The sequence below is a fragment of the Schistocerca serialis genome, chromosome 9 (genome assembly GCF_023864345.2).
Source record: "Schistocerca serialis cubense isolate TAMUIC-IGC-003099 chromosome 9, iqSchSeri2.2, whole genome shotgun sequence".
NCBI classification, from domain to species: domain Eukaryota; kingdom Metazoa; phylum Arthropoda; class Insecta; order Orthoptera; family Acrididae; genus Schistocerca; species Schistocerca serialis.
In genome coordinates this window covers 239,559,843-239,576,470 of record NC_064646.1, presented here as the reverse complement: position 1 = coordinate 239,576,470, position 16,628 = coordinate 239,559,843, and the positions used below count along the sequence as shown (strand labels likewise).

Sequence of the window (16,628 nt, the reverse complement as noted above, 5' to 3'; positions counted from 1 at the left end):
CAGAAAATGTTCGACTGCAGCCCTGGCCAGCACATTCTCCAGATCTCTCACCAATTGAAAACGTCTGGTCAATGGTGGCTGAGCAACTGGCTCGTCACAATACGCCAGTCACTACTCTTGATGAACTGTGGTGTCGTGTTGAAGCTGCTTGGGCAGCTGTACCTGAACACGCCGTCCAAGCTCTGTTTGACTCAATGCCCAGGCGTATCAAGGCCGTTATTACAGCCAGAGGTGGTTGTTCTGGGTACTGATTTCTCAGGATCTATGCACCCAAATTGCTTGAAAATGTTATCACATGTCAGTTCTAGTATAACATATTTGTCCAATGAATACCCGTTTATCATCTGCATTTCTTCTTGGTGTAGCAATTTTAATGGCCAGTAGTGTACAACTGCTGGCGGACTAACGTGTGCTCCCTCTGGCGCTGTGTGGTGGTGACGTGTTCGTTGTGCGCTGCAGGACGAACGACGAGTCGCTGGAGCTGCAGCCGCTGAACCCGGACGGGGGGCCGGCGCCCAGCGAGCGCCACGGCTCCGGCAAGGGCGTGCTGCGCCGCATGTCGCGCGTCCGCAGCGACGAGGCCGACGACATCGGCCGGCCGGCTGCCGACAACCACCCGCAGGCAAGTGCGGCGCGCCGCGTCAGCCGGCGGGGTGGCGGGGGGGGGGGGGGGGGGGGGAGTTGGGCGGCTGGGCAGCAGGCCCTCTCCCCCACTCACTCCTGCCTCGCGGCCTTGCATGTTCTGTACTACTGGCTCGCAGAAATACGAGGGCGTGCCGAAAATTAACACTACTAAATTGTTAAGGGGAGTAGTAAGTAGGCTGTTTAGGTTTTTATGTTGGTAACACCACGTAGCGCTCTGTATGAAAATCACTATCTGTGCTGTGTGCAGTCTGTGGCTGGTTGGCATTGTTGAAATATTCTCCATTGTAGTGTTGGGCAGTTGGATGTGAACAGCACGTAGCGTTGCGCAGTTGGGAGGTGAGCCGCCATCTTTAGTAGATGTGGGAAGAGAGATGGCAAAATTTTGAGAGTGGTCAATCTTGACGTGTATTCGTCAGAAAAAAGAAATTTGTAAGACCGGATGTCATTTTTGAACACTATTAAGGTAAACTATTAAGGGAAATACATTGTTTGTTCTCCATCAAAATCTTTCATTTGCTAACTATGCCTATCAGTAGTTAGTGGTTTCAGTAGTTAGAATCTTTTACTTAGCTGCCAGTATAGGCGCTCGCTGTATTGCAGTAGTTCGAGTACCGAAGATTTTTGTGAGGTAAGTGGTTCATGAAAGGTATAGGTTATTGTCAGTCATGGCCATTCTTCTGTAGGGATTTTTTTAAGGCCAGATTGCGTTGCGCTAAAAATATTGTGTGTCATTTTATTGATGATCAGAATAAGTAAAGTGGGAAATGTCTGAGTACGTTCAGTTTTCCTCAGCTGTTTGAAAATCAAATAACGTAAGGGGTTTACCAGCACAGTAATTCATTAATTTTTCTAAGGGGACGTTTCAGAGTACGTACGTCCTAACCCACAGTGTTAAATTTGCAATATTGACGACCCATTATCTCAGAACCTGTCACAGATAGAGATCTGAAATTTTTGAGATGTATAGTATCACTCCTTTTCTCATTGCTCAACCAGAATGAAAATGTACAGAGAAATAATTAGCTAGTTATGATATTTAAAAAATGTTGTTCAATACTTTCATTTAAAAGTCCACTTTTTCTTCCGTAAGTTAAAAACCGTTAGAGGTAGAGATGTTTTGGGAGGTTCAGTAGCTGCAGTATACTAAATGGTAACATAGTGTAAAATTAGAGATATGTATCTGTAATAGTTCCTGAGATAATGGGTCAATTAACTTTAAAAATGTCATTTCCGGCAAATAAAAAAAAAAAAGGTTCGAATGGCTCTGAGCACTATGGGACTTAACTGCCGATGTCATCAGTCCCCTAGAACTTAGAACTACTTAAACCTAATTAAACTAAGTACATCACACACATCCATGCCCGAGGCAGGATTCGAACCTGCGACCGTAGCGGTCGTGCGGCCCCAGACTGTAGCGCCTAGAACCGCTCGGCCACTCTGGCCGGCCGGCAAATCAAGTTCAAACATTTTATTTGATATTAACTTGCACATGGAGGCATGCCAGCTTCTAGAAACAGCCAGGTCCATAATCAGCATTATCTGGATCCTGTTCTTGACTATGCTGCAAAGCTAGAAGCTTCCTTCTTTTCCTGCCTCTTGCTTCTTTACTCTTTACCTCTGCTGCACGCTGGGCTTTCATGACCCTAAGTTGATCCATTCGCTGAAAGGCTTGCAGTGTGTTGGCACCTGGAGTGATACCAAGTTCCTCTAGTACCCCAATTCTTCGCTTTATACTACCACTAAACGTTATCACAGCATCACAAACACCCAAGCATAGAGTTTTCCTTCCTACAAAGACATTTTTTGGTATGCGGGTCCAAATTATATTATTGAAAGACTCATTCAGGTTTTGTGTTCGAGCATGGAGATATTTGGAAAGAAGGTCAGGATGAGCTAATTCTCTATATATTGGTTTAATAGCTTCCATCACTGCAGATGGTTTGGTATTTTTGTGCCTAAATTGTTCCTCGCTACCCGCTGCCTGAGCTTTGAGGTACTTGCGCCATGAATCAGCACCAGGTGGACAAAGACCTTGTATAGCTACGTGTATCATCAGTGGAATATTTGTGGAAGAATGTAGCCCACACTGCTCGTTTCATCCCTTGTAGGTCATGTGTATTGTTTCTTATTGCCATTCCATAATAATGCTGGAGTTCATCAATGTTTTTGTCTGTAAGGCTTCCTTTACCATTTGGAGTCTTTCAATCTGATAAATGCATGTGCTATACCGCCATTTCTGTTTACACAGTGCATCCAACCTCTTAACATGAACATTAATGTTATTTCAAGGAATAAATAGCTCAAAACCACAGCCTTCTAGATTGAATAGTTCAAGAGATAGAGACACTTAGGCAAGTCAGTGCAGAACGACCGGATTATTTTACACAAGCACTATTAACTTTGAAATGATAAAAACTACACTTTGAATTGGAATTTTTCGACAAATAATGCATCAAATTATTCAGGAGAGATCAAATATTAATAACAGATAATAATCCGAAAATGTCACTTTTTGACCAATTCCGCCATGCTTACTCCCCTTAAGTGAAAACTTTACAAATAAAACAAACTTCATTAACATTCTACAACTCTACCCTCGTGTCTATACAGGGTGGTCCATTGATCGTGACCGGGCCAAACATCTCACGAAATAAGCGTCAAACGAAAAAACTACAAAGAACAAAACATGTCTAGCTTGAAGGGGGAAACCAGATGGCGCTACGGTTGGCCCTTTAGATGGCGCTACCAGAGGTGAAACGGATATGAACTGCATTTTTTAAAACCCCATTTTTATTACATATTCGTGTAGTACGTAAAGAAATATGAATGTTTTAGTTGGACTACTTTTTTCGCTTTGTCATACATGGCGCTGTAATAGTCACAAACATATGGCTCACAATTGTAGACGAACAGTTGGTAACAGGTAGGTTTTTTTAAATTAAAATACAGAACGTAGATACGTTTGAACATTTTATTTCGGTTGTTCCAATGTTATACATGTACCTTCGTTGAACTTATCATTTCTGAGAACGCATGCTCTTACAGCGTGATTACCTGTGAATGCCACATTAATGCAATAAATGCTCAAAATTATGTCCGTCAACCTCAATGCATTTGGCGACAGTCCTCTCAACAGCGAGTAGTTCGCCTTCAGTACTGTTCGCATATTCATTGACAATGCGCCGACGCATGTTGTCAGGCGTTGTCGGTGGATCACGATAGCAAATATCCTTCACCTTTCCCCACAGAAATAAATCCGGGGACGTCAGATCCGGTGAACGTGCGGGCCATGGTATGGTGCTTCGACGACCAATACACCTGTCATGAAATATGCTATTCAATACCGCTTCAACCGCACGCGACCTATGTGCCGGACATCCATCATGTTGGAAGTACATCGCCATTCTGTCATGCAGTGAAACATCTTGTAGTAACATCGGTAGAACATTACGTAAGAAATCAGCACACATTGCACCATTTAGATTGCCATCGATTAATTGAGGGCCAATTATCCTTCCTCCCATAATGCCGCACCATACATTAACCCGCCAAGGTCGCTGATGTTCCACTTATAGCAGCCATCGTGGATTTCCCGTTGCCCAATACTGCATATTATGCCGCTTTACGTTACCGCTGTCGGTGAATGACGCTTCGTCGCTAAATAGAACGCGTGCAAAAAATCTGTCATCGTCCCGTAATTTCTCTTGTGCCCAGTGGCAGAACTGTACACGACGTTCAAAGTCGTCGCTATGCAGTTCCTGGTGCATACAAATATGGTACGGATGCAATCGATGTTGATGTAGCATTCTCAACACCGACTTTTTTGAGATTCCCGATTCTCGCGCAAATTGTCTGCTATTGATGTGCGGATTAGCCGCGACAGCAGCTAAAACACCTAATGGGGGATCATTTGTTGTAGGTCGTGGTTGACGTTTCACACGTGGCTGAACACTTCCTGTTCCCTTATATAACGTAACTATCCGTCGCACGGTTCGGAGACTTGGATGATGTCGTCCAGGATACCGAGTAGCATGCATACCACACGCCAGTTGGGCATTTTGATCACAATATCCATACATAAACACGATATCGACCTTTTCCGCAGTTGGTAAACGGTCCATTTTAACACGGGTAATGTATCACGAAGCAAATACCGTCCGCACTGGCGGAAAGTTACGTGATATCACGTACTTACACGATTGTGACTATTACAGCGCCATCTATCACAAAGGGAAAAAAGTCGTCCAACTAAAACATTCATATTTCGTTATGTACTACACGAATATGTAATAAAGATGGGGGTTCCTATTTTAAAAAACGCAGTTAATAAGAATAAAAACAGCCGACCAGTTGCAAAGGATAAAGTAATCTTTACCTAGGTTTCGATAGATTTAAATCTATCTTCTTCAGAAGGCGGCAGTATTACATTAACATGGAGTGATATGTCATTGTCGTTCTTACAAACATCTGCATAGCTCCATTAGTCCAAATAAAATATAGCCCTTTGGCCTAATGGAGCTATGCAGATGTTTGTAAAAACGACAATGACATATCACTCCATGTTAATGTAATACTGCCGCCTTCTGAAGAAGATAGATTTAAATCTATCGAAACCTTGGTAAAGATTACTTTATCCTTTGCAACTGGTTGGCTGTTTTTATTCTTATTACGTGGAACCGTTGCTGTTGCGCAGCTATGTTTAAAATACTGAAACGCAGTTAATATCCGTTTGACCTATGGCAGCGCCATCTAGCGGGCCAAACCATACCGCCATCTGGTTTCCCCCTTCAAGCTAGACAAGTTTCGTTCTTTGTAGTTTTTTCGTTTGACGCTTATTTTGTGAGATATTAGGCCCGGTCACAATCAATGGACCACCCTGTATACACTCAAGGCAAAAAACTCACAAGACCAAAAAAATAATTACTTTAGAGCAGTGAAATTTCGGGACTACATTTGTTTAAATAACATGTTTAAATGATTAACATTGCAGGAGCAAAGATTAATGTAAGTACTAGATAAGCCATTGCAAATGTGAAATGATACTACACTGATAACTGGTAGAACCTCCAGAATGTTGAATGTAAGCATTTAGACTTGCGTGCATTGTGTTGTACACGTGCCGGATGTCAGTTTGTACGACACAGTTCAATGCCTGTTCCACATGGTCGGTCATTATGGGGGGCGGTTAATACTGTTTGTGGATGGTGTTGGAGTTGTCGTCCGATGATGTCTCAGATGTGCTCCACTTGACACAGATCTCGTGATTGAGGAGGGCAACGCAACATGTCGACATTCTGTAAAGCACGTTGTGTTACAACAACGGTGTGTGGGCGAGGGTTATCCTGTCGGAAAACACTCCTTGAAAAGCTGTTCGCGAATGGCAGCACAACGGGACGAATCACCAGAATGACGTATAGATTTGCAGTCAAGGTGTGTGGGATAACCACGCTAGTGCGCCTACTGTCATACGAAGTCGCACCCCAGATGATAACTTCAACTGTTGGTTCAGTGTGTCTAGTACACGACAGATTGGTTGCAGGCCCTCAACTGGCTTCCTTTTATTCAACATGTGGCCATTACTGGTACCGAGGTAGAACCAGTTTTCATCAGAAAGCACAAAAGACCTTCAGCCTGCCTTCCAATGAGTTCTCGCGTGATATCACCTTAGTCGCAAATGGCGGTGGTTTGGAATTAGTGGAATTGACGATACGGAGCGTCTGGTTCGGAGCTGTCCTTGAAGTAACCTATTTGTAACAATTCGTTGTGTCATTGTGGTGCCAGCTGCTGCTCAAATTTCTGCTTCAGATGCAGTACAATGGACCTGATCCATACGCCGAACACAATTATCTTCCGTCTCGGTAGTGCTACATGGTTGTCCGGTGCCCGGTCTCCTTTTGACCGAACATTCTCGTGACCAGCGCTGCCAGAAATCCTGTACAGTGGCTACATTTCTGCCAAGTCTTCCTGATATCACCGATGCGGATTGTCGTAGCCCTGTAGCACTACCTCGTTCAAACTCAGTGAGGTGTTGTTACTGGCGTCGTTGTCGCCTTAAACGCAATCGTGACTAACATAAACACACCACGTCTAATCTCAAAGATAGGAAACGCCCACAACCGTTACAGCGTGTATTCAAATCAAACCTGATTTCCATCCCCTCACTGTAACTAATAACGTCACTCTTATTCTACTGGCGAGAAATTTTATTGGACGTCATCTTTCAGGTGTAGATCACGCCTACCAACTTTCGTTTGTGTTGCACATCTCTTTCCTCGTGTACCGACTTTTTCCGCCAGTGTATTTATTTCTCAAGATAGTCATCCTGGCGACGAACACATGTCTCCCAAGTAGATACCAGTCTGTTGATACCGTCGCTTTAGAATGTTTGACTTCCTTGACGGAGCCACAACTCCCTCTGTAAAATTTGTAAATTTTTGGTGAAATCTTAAGGGACCAAACTGCTTAGATCACCGGTCCCTAACCTTACACACTACTTAATCTGACTTAAACTAACTTACACTTTGGACAACACATACACCCATGCCCGAGGGAGGACTCGAATCTCCGACGGAGGGAGCCGCAAGGACCGTGACAAGGCGCCTGAGACCGCGCGGCGAATCCGCGCGGCTACTCCATCTGCTAGCACCGTTTAATGGCTATCAAAGTGAAGTCGTCGGAGGGACTGAATGGAGGATGATCGATACCAATGACCCCTAGGCTGGGATTGTTGGAGATATTTCAGCGCTCTCGTATGATCTGACATTGTTATGCTGAAGAGGAGGGTGCTTCACGCGAGCATTAACTCTTCGAAGCTGGGTTACAGCACGATAATTCTCACACACTGACATATTCCACGCTACATTCTGAGCCGTTGCATCAGAGAAGTGGAGAAATCGATTCACTAATATTCATGACATGTAACACCTCAAACGCTATTGAGAACAAAATCAAAAACTCTGAAGCATTACTTTTCAACACTTCCTAATATATTGCCTTATCAGTGCATTTCATTGCCGGCCTCCTTGGGTTTCATTGTTCACCGTTTATGGTCTCCCATATTAGTTTTAGCAACAAACAGCTGCATATAAACGTTAAAATGTGATAAGCAACATAGTGAAGTAAATAGAAGGCCCAAACTTCTTAGTTAAAACCATGATGCCCAAAGGTTGGATAGTCAATAAATAAAAAGTTGAACAAGAAAAAACATCTGCATGTAAACATTTTCCCTTGTACAAACACAGAGTCATTTGCCCTATAGTACCACTTACCTGTCTGTCGGTCAGTCTGTCACAGGGACGGGTAGAGGTACCACGCTGATATTTATGTTAGGAACTAATGTCTACGGCCCCTTGCGTTGTAAAAACTATAAACTTGTAAGTCAGTGCAATCAAAAGATACGGATACTTGCATATTACAATTCTCACAAATTTATTCATATGTAGCCGTATGGAACTTCCCGCTGACCTAGAATCACAAAATTGGACAAGACGAAAGATTTCACCGTACATATAAGAGGCAAAATCCGAAAATAGTTACTTTGTAATTATATCACATAAAAATGGTTTTTTGACATTTTTCGTCAACCTGTCCGTCTATCTGTCTGTCCATCTGTTAACATCCCTGTTTCTCAGGAACGGGTAAAGGTATCAAGTTGAAATTCGTGTCAAATACCAAGCTACACGATGAGTTTGCACTTTAAGTTTCTAATTCAACGCAATCAAATGATATAGCCATATAGTGCCAAATATTTTGACATTCGCAAACTATCTCATCGATATATATAGATGAACTACCATTACACAGTCGGTTCTGTTGGTCTAGAGGTGAAGCGCGTTATTGGACACTGACAGGTAGTGGAATTGAACCTCGGTCGGACCACTCATTTTTCAGTCTTCGTATTAATCCAGCTTTCACCTGTCAGCGGTATCGGGTGTCGTTGGAAACAAAACGTGGTTCGAATTCCACTTTACACTGTAAGCTCCCTTCCCCCATTTGGATAAAGGATACACGGAAGTCGCCGAAGTCGTTCCCAACAGAAAGACTTCGACGAAATTATATACATAAAGGTTTTACGGAACATTCAGAGCGCGACCCCTTCTCGCACTCGTCCAGTTTAATATTAATTTGCTAGATTTCGTTCAGATGATGACTCATGGAGGCTAAAAATATTACCTTAAATATACCCACCATCTCCGATCGGTGCATTTGTCAATGTAATGAAATGATAGTGTGGCGTTATTTATGTGTACCAGGAACGTGCTTCACATCCACATTGCAGATAATGAACAGACGAGAAACACCCTCCTTCCTGATGTTTTAACTGAACGAGATAAACGTTTATCGTGACAAAAACGTATTTCAGTAGTTTCATACACAATGCCGTTATTATTAAACGACTGATACAGCACTTACCGTTCAGGAAAATGTTGAAGTTGACTGATATTACTCTAGAAGAATCAGTGCACTGAAATATAAGACTGTATATTTTATTTATATTGCCCGATCCTCACAAAGTCAGTCACAATTGCTCTACTGGCGTTATTACATTCAAGAAAATGTTGTTATAATGGTGCGTCTCTCCACTGCTGCACAGCAAGTCACAACGCACACCACACTCGCTGCCGCATTCTAAGCAGCGGTAGTACTCTTTCCGCCACACGCACCAGCGTGTTCCCGCCACAACGCAGCAGCAACGTGTTGGGCGGCCAATAGCGTGGTCACACACTACAGATTTCCTTGAAACTCCGGTCACAGGATTAAATATCCAAACGTACTTATAGAATCTACAACCACCATCACAGAAACTCTATGACGGCCGTGACAGAAGGTTCCTTTTGTTGTGACGTATACTGGCCCTTGTCCGTATTTGCTTATGGGCACAAAAATGGTGTTCATATCAAGAAATTCTTACGTTATCAATTGTTATTATTTTTCCTCTCGTAGGCGCATTCCAGTTCAAAATATTATCACAGCACACACGTTTCCCCTTTATTTATAAACCGTCATTAGAGGTAAAATAAGAGCTTAGGGTTTCGCGGCCGGAGCCCATTTCAAATAATTCCTCTTCGGTGCGGGACCACATCACACGTGATTCATACATTAACAAGGAAAGCAGACGAACCACTGACATAGACAGCCACTATGATGAAGCACAAAATTGACCACTTTTAACAGAAAAGTCTATGGCCAGGATACCGTAAAGAAAACTATGGCAACTAGTAACAAGGTCAAGATCACCCAGAAAGAAACGCAATGGTAAATAGCTTGACTACCATACTACCAAGGATCAGTATCAGATTGGGCAAAATTTTATCCTGAAGGATACTCAGTCCTATCTTTTATGCAATAAGAAAATAAGAAACATCTACGGTTCCTCTAGAGACTTCGTGAATGAACTTCATATACCAAGAGCATACGAGCCTAGCTTCGATTGTGGACTGGTTTGTCATCCTCGGAAGGTACGCTCCATTAACACCTGTATTTCGGAGCCTGAGTGATACGTATGATTCGGTCAGCATCCTGAATCGGCGATGGTGGAACATGCAGGTAAGTGCGCTGCTTCCATAAAATTTAAATCAGTCCGTTTTATCTCTGCAACTACTCACTCATTCGCATAAAATTAGGAACGATGTCGAGACAGCAGAACAGTCGTGATTCTTCTGTTTGTCCCGGCGTATTTGTTGCTCGAACAGGCCACGGGTATTCTGCCCGTTCATAGTGTCCAACAGGCACAATATTTCGGCGATCAGACATGTCGCCATCGTCAGGTGCGCTGACGAACTGAGCTCCTGAGGGCGCGCGGCCGATTTATATCCCCTCCCCCCGCGGGCCGCTCTCTCCGCCGTCCGCGCCCGCGTGCCGGCGGTCGCGAAGACGTGGGCGTCGGAATCTGTCGTAGCGTCGATGCGCTTGCTACGTCCGACCTGGTCGCCAGTTCGTACTTCTTTGCTGAGAGTTTTCTTAATTACATTCAATGCCGGGTCCCAAGCCTTGCTGAGATTGTAGCCGCAATCTCGTTTGATAAGATCTTCCCTGATGCGAATTTCGATAGCCTCCCTTATAACGCTGTCCCAATATTTAGACCTCTGAGCCAGGGCTTGGTACGCTCATAATCCATCTCGTGTTTCTCGGACAAACAGTGCTCTGCTACCGCCGACTTATTTGGATATTTCAGTCGAGTGTGCATTTGATGTTCTCGGTAACGGTCTTCGATGGTGCGTACTGTCTGTTCGATATAAGCCTTCCCACACTCTCAGGGAATTTGGTACATGCCGGACTTCCTCAAACCGAGGTCATCTTTCACTTCCCATTAATGCCCGTGTTTTATTGGGCGGGCAAAAGACGGTTTTAACTCGGTGTTTCTTTAATATACGGTCGATTTTCCCCGATAGTGCGTCATTGTACGGAATAAAGGCAGTGGCTACCTCTTCTTCCGTGACTTCATCCGTCTCCACAGGTTGTGCTGTGGTGGTGGGACGGAGAGCGTGTATAATCTGCCATTCCGAGTACCCGTTTTTTCGGAACACGGTTTTGAGGTGTTCCAATTTCTGGGGCAGATTCTCTGCGTCTGACATGCTGCGTGCCCTGTGTACTAGTGTTTTTAGTACTCCATTCCTCTAAGAAGGGTGGTGGCAGCTGTCTGCATGCAGGTACAGGTACAGGTCAATGTGCGTTTTCTTCCTGTACATACCATGGCTCAGGGTACCATCAGCTCTTCTCTTGACCACGACGTCCGGGAATGGTAATCTTCCTTCTGCTTCGGTCTCCGTATTGAATTTGGTGTTTGGATGTATGGAGTTTAGGTGTGTAAGGAAATCCAGGAGCTTGTCCCTACTATGGGGCCAGATGACGAAACGTGTCATCGACATAACGGAAGAAACAAGTAGGTTTTCAATTGGATGACGCCAAGGCTTCCCCCTCGAAGTGCTCCATGTACAAATTCACGACCACCGGCGAGAGTGGGCTGCCCATTGCAACTCCCTCCGTTTGCTCTTAGTATTCCCCATTAAATAGAAAATACGTTGAGGTTAAGACATGCCTAAAGAGTTCGGTGGTATTCTCGTCTTTTGATCGCCGAAATATTGTGCCCGTTGGACACTATGAACCGGCAGTATACCCGTGGACAGTTCGAGCAGCAAAACAGTCGTTCAATATGAACGGCGAGAAGGGCCGCAGGCTCACGCAGTCATGGTTGCCAGTAACCGCAAACCGACAGGCCGAACGTGCTAGAGTAGCTGCCCCACCGCGCGATGTAAACACCACTCTAGAGGCAACAGGCGACATTAAAGCCAGGCGGGTTCGTGATCTATGAGAGTGGCTGCGATGTGCCAGAGAGCGAGCGTGAATGAATTTCTCAAAGCTTTGTGGACGTCACCTAAAATGGCCGATGCTGCCTCGCCTAATGACACGTATGAGTGAGTGCTGTCCTAGGCCACGCAGGTACCATGCGCTCGCACTTACGTGTACGCAGGCTGCGAATTAGTGCACGTATGTGCACTGCGCTTCACTTACCACTACGCTTCGCGAGCCCTTCTTCCATCGGTCAGCTCAGTTAACATTAGCAACTATAATGAATCCTATTAGTTCATTTACTCGATTTACTCACGAGAGACCTCCGCGTAGCTGGACTGAAGTTGCTTTGTCAGTGATAAACAAAGCTGACCATTGTAATCAGTTATCACTTTCGTCAACCGTTGTCAGTGCGATTTTAGCTACTGACTGAATACGAGCGTTATTCGTCAACTATTCATTCGCTCATATTTACTGACCTTCAATAACATCCAGTATTCGGGTATCACTTAAATTTTGATTATACACAGTCACACTCAGTCGCTGTGCTAATTCTCGGCGCATCTCAGCTATGCAGCATTTCCGTAGAAAACGTAGACAATCGACAGCTAAAGAGGAACTCTATTTCTAAATGCACCCCAATAATCGCCGGCCCATTAGTGCCGCTACAAAATGACGAAGCTGTATAGAGTCCACGTTTCATTATCTGCATGGCAGGACCATTGTCCTACGGCCACGCAATCAGCAAGTGCTCGCCCACGTGATCGTGAGGAATCTGCTGGCTACGTGCCACTCAGATCCAGTACTCTAGGAACCACTCACATGTCCCAGGCAGCGCCACCACTTCGTTACCAGCACCACGCCACAACGGCAGCTACCACCGGATTCGGAAACAATAATGAATCAAAATTAACATCAAATTCCCCAACAATAGCGTCTTATATCCCTCTTCGAAGCTGTCAGCCAATGAAAATATAGCATTCCAAAATATCCAGTCATTTTCAAACAATAAAATGTAAAGCATCAACAGACCCACCCCGACAGCCGTGCGTGCTAAAGCGCCGTTCCATGATGGTGATTTGCGTGGCCCTGGATCGAATTCGCCTGGCGAATTAACGACCAGGTTCGATGTGCCGGCGAACCGGATGTAGTTTTAGGCGGTTTCTAACATCCAACTAGGTGAATGCCAGGCTGGTACCCAAGTCCTGCCGATTAGCAAGCACTTAGAAAACTTTTACACACTTCCACATGAATAACACTACACACAGACAGTTAGGACAAAAATATTTCGGTACAGGGATAAGGGGGTGGCAGCAGGAATGACATCCGGTCATCCCTTAAATTACACATGCCATGTCTATTCATAACTATACTGACACTGCGCTGATGAGGAACGAAAGCGCAGGGAAAAGAAGAAGAAAAATAAAATAGTAACCACGAGCCACAATAGACATCCTGATGAAGGCTGCTGCAATAGCAGCCAAAATGTTGATATACGTATTTGTCGTACTTGTCTTACACCCGGAAGGATTTGAATGAAACGCCATCATTGGTGTTTGACAATCATTACTCACCTTTTGACGTTCTGAAGTCAACAGGTTATTCTTTCTTTGATGGTAGAGATTAGTAGGGGTCGATTTTTGGCTTTCAGTAATTACACTGTCTTAAACTGTAAATAAACGCCGGCCGGGGTGGCCGAGCGGTTCTAGGCGCTACAGTCTGGAACCGCGCGACCGCTACGGTCGCAGGTTCGAATCCTGCCTCGGGCATGGATGTGTGTGATGTCCTTAGGTTAGATAGGTTTAAGTAGTTCTAAGTTCTAGGGGACTGATGACCTCAGAAGTTAAGTCCCATAGTGCTCAGAGCCATTTGAACCGCCGGCCGCGGTGGTCTCGCGGTTCTAGTCGCGCTGTCCGGAACCGTGCGACTGCTACGGTCGCAGGTTCGAATCCTGCCTCGGGCATGGATGTGTGTGATGTCCTTAGGTTAGTTAGGTTTAAGTAGTTCTAAGTTCTAGGGGACGGATGACCACAGCAGTTGAGTCCCATAGTGCTCAGAGCCATTTGAACCATTTTGAACCATTTTTTGTACATAAACACCGCATTTGCTTAGCAATTAAAAGAATTCGGAGCGTCGGTCACAACAACGTAAGGAGATTTCTCACAGATATTTATTACTCTAAAAAAATCTATAGGACCTCCGCTATACAAATAACATTTACATATCGTTATTAATAGGAAAAATAATAATTTGTCCATAATCAGTTAGTAGATTCACGGGATCATTAACAAGGTTTTGATAATGTTTGCTAAGTGACAAACGGAACTGCCAGGCAGAGTTCGATCTGAGTGCTGTATTGCAAATCATTTACCAGACGACGGCCAGGCGAAATTGATGGTTCTCCGGGATCTGATAACCGTATCCCCCGGGGGCAGTGTGGTGTCGGCGTTGCAAAATGAGTGTCTTTCTGCAACGGCCCAAGTTGGGTATGCGACACTAACAGCAGTGATGACCAAGAGCCATCACAAATGTTCCTGTAGTGGCACCTCCAAGTGATGGGTGCTCTCTAGAGTTTCATCAGGAATTGTCTCCTTTCCCATCTCGATAACAAATATCCCTCTAGGGCAGTTCTCACGGTAGGAAGACAACAGATGAGTGTCAACTTTCCTTTTCCCGGCAAACTACACTTCGTCAGTTAAAAATTGGCGTGCCGTACCCTCTGGATTCGTGTATTTCTCTACAGCGCCCTTGCATCTGCCAACGTCTTCTCATTTCCGGTCCGACAACGTGTGTTTGAGTCCGCGACCGCTTCCATACATATCAGAGCAAGAACACCGCACGCTTGGCGTCTAGAAAATACTCTCTCCTGACATACAATACCAGCTGCGTGGATGCCATGGCGGTCCTAAGCCTTTGGTCGTCTGTCTCCGACGGATGCGATGTGGCCAGGCCATTTTCTCATGTGGCTTTGGCATGTGAGCGACATGCTATCTGGCAGTGATCACTGCATTACAGGTTGTAGTCGAAAAGACTCAGCTACACTCTCACTTTTTGGCTTTTAGAAACACGTTATTTTTCTCTTTTTCTGTTGTCTCATGTGTTTGGCATTGTGGTGTATCTAAAACGCGTGAATCGACAATAACATTTATATGAAGTCAACTTAAACCATTGATGTAATAGCACTTATAAGAGTGACATAATATAGTTAAAATTGGAGAGGTTATTCTAGTAATCAATGCTGTTCGGTCAACAGAGGAAAATGTTTGACATTAAGTGCTGAAATACACGAGAAAACGATGACAAGTGAGAGAGGTCCTCTGTGAAATGTTTCTACAGCCGTTGTTGAGCTTACCTGAGCAGCAGCATGGATGACTCCTATGTTTGACTACGGTTATACTTTCAAACCATCAATATAATATTTATTAATTAAGTTGTCGCAAGGAGGGAGCAATAAGGTGCTTAAACAGCTTGCTTGTTCAGACTCGGCAATAACACCTAAATTTTCGAGGTTTCAATACTCGGGAACACTGTTCTGACGTGGCACATAAACTGTTGGACCATGTGGGGCTGAGCCTGTCTATGCCTATCCCGCGTCTACATCTACTTCTACATTTATACTCCGCAAGCCACCCACCGGTGTGTGGCGGAGGGCACTTTACGTGCCACTGTCATTACTTCCATTTCCTGTTCCAGTCGCGTACGGTTTACGGGAACAACGACTGCCGGGAAGCCTCCGTGCGCGCTCGAATCTCTCTAATTTTACATTCGTGATCTCCTCGGGAGGTATAAGTAGGGGGAAGCAATATATTCGATACCTATCCAGAAATGCACCCTCTCGAAACCTGAACAGCAAGCTACACAGCGATGCATAGCGCCTCTCTTGCAGAGTCTGCCACTTGAGTTTATTAAACATCTCCGTAACGCTATCACGCTTTGCAAATAATCCTGTGACGAACTCGCCGCTCCTCTGTCAAACCGACCTGGTACGGTTCCCACATTGATGAGCAATACTCAAGTATAGGTCGAATAAGTGTTTTGTAAGCCACCTCCTTTGTTGATGGACTACGTTTTCTAAGGACTCTCCCAATGAATCTCAACCTGGCACCCGCCTTACCAACAATTAATTTTATATGATCATTCCACTTCAAATCGTTCCGCACGCATACTCCCAGATATTTTACAGATGTAACTGCTACCAGTGTTTGTTCTGCTATCATATAGTCATACAATAAAGGATCCTTCTTTCTATGTATTCGCAATACATTACATTTGTCTATGTTAAGGGTCAGTTGCCACTCCCTGCACCAAGTGCCTATCCACTGCAGATCTTCCTGCATTTCGCTGAAATTTGATAATGCTGCAACTTCTCTGTAAACTACAGCATCATCCGCGAAAAGACGCTTGGAACTTCCGACACTATCTGCAACTGTGACACAAAGGCGCGTTGTAAAACTTACTGGGCAATGTAAATAAGATGTTCAAAATGGCTCTGAGCACTATGGGACTCAACTGCTGTGGTCATCAGTCCCCTAGAACTTAGAACTACTTAATCCTACCTAACCTAAGGACATCACACACATCCACGCCCGAGGCAGGATTCGAACCTGCGACCGTAGCAGCAGCGCGGCTCCGGACTGGAGCGCCTAGAACCGCACGGCCACCGCGGCCGGCAAATAAGATGTGTAAGGAACCAT

General features: G+C 44.7%; 1 protein-coding gene across 1 annotated transcript in view; it reads left to right on the top strand.

The window, feature by feature from the left end:
* LOC126419513 (uncharacterized) overlaps nt 1-16,628 on the top strand; it is a 730,476-nt gene that overhangs the window by 555,036 nt on the left and 158,812 nt on the right. Inside the window, exon 13 of the mRNA XM_050086703.1 lies at nt 460-622. Within this exon, the coding sequence (XP_049942660.1) occupies nt 460-622 (163 nt within the window). The remainder of the gene's footprint in view (nt 1-459; nt 623-16,628) is intronic.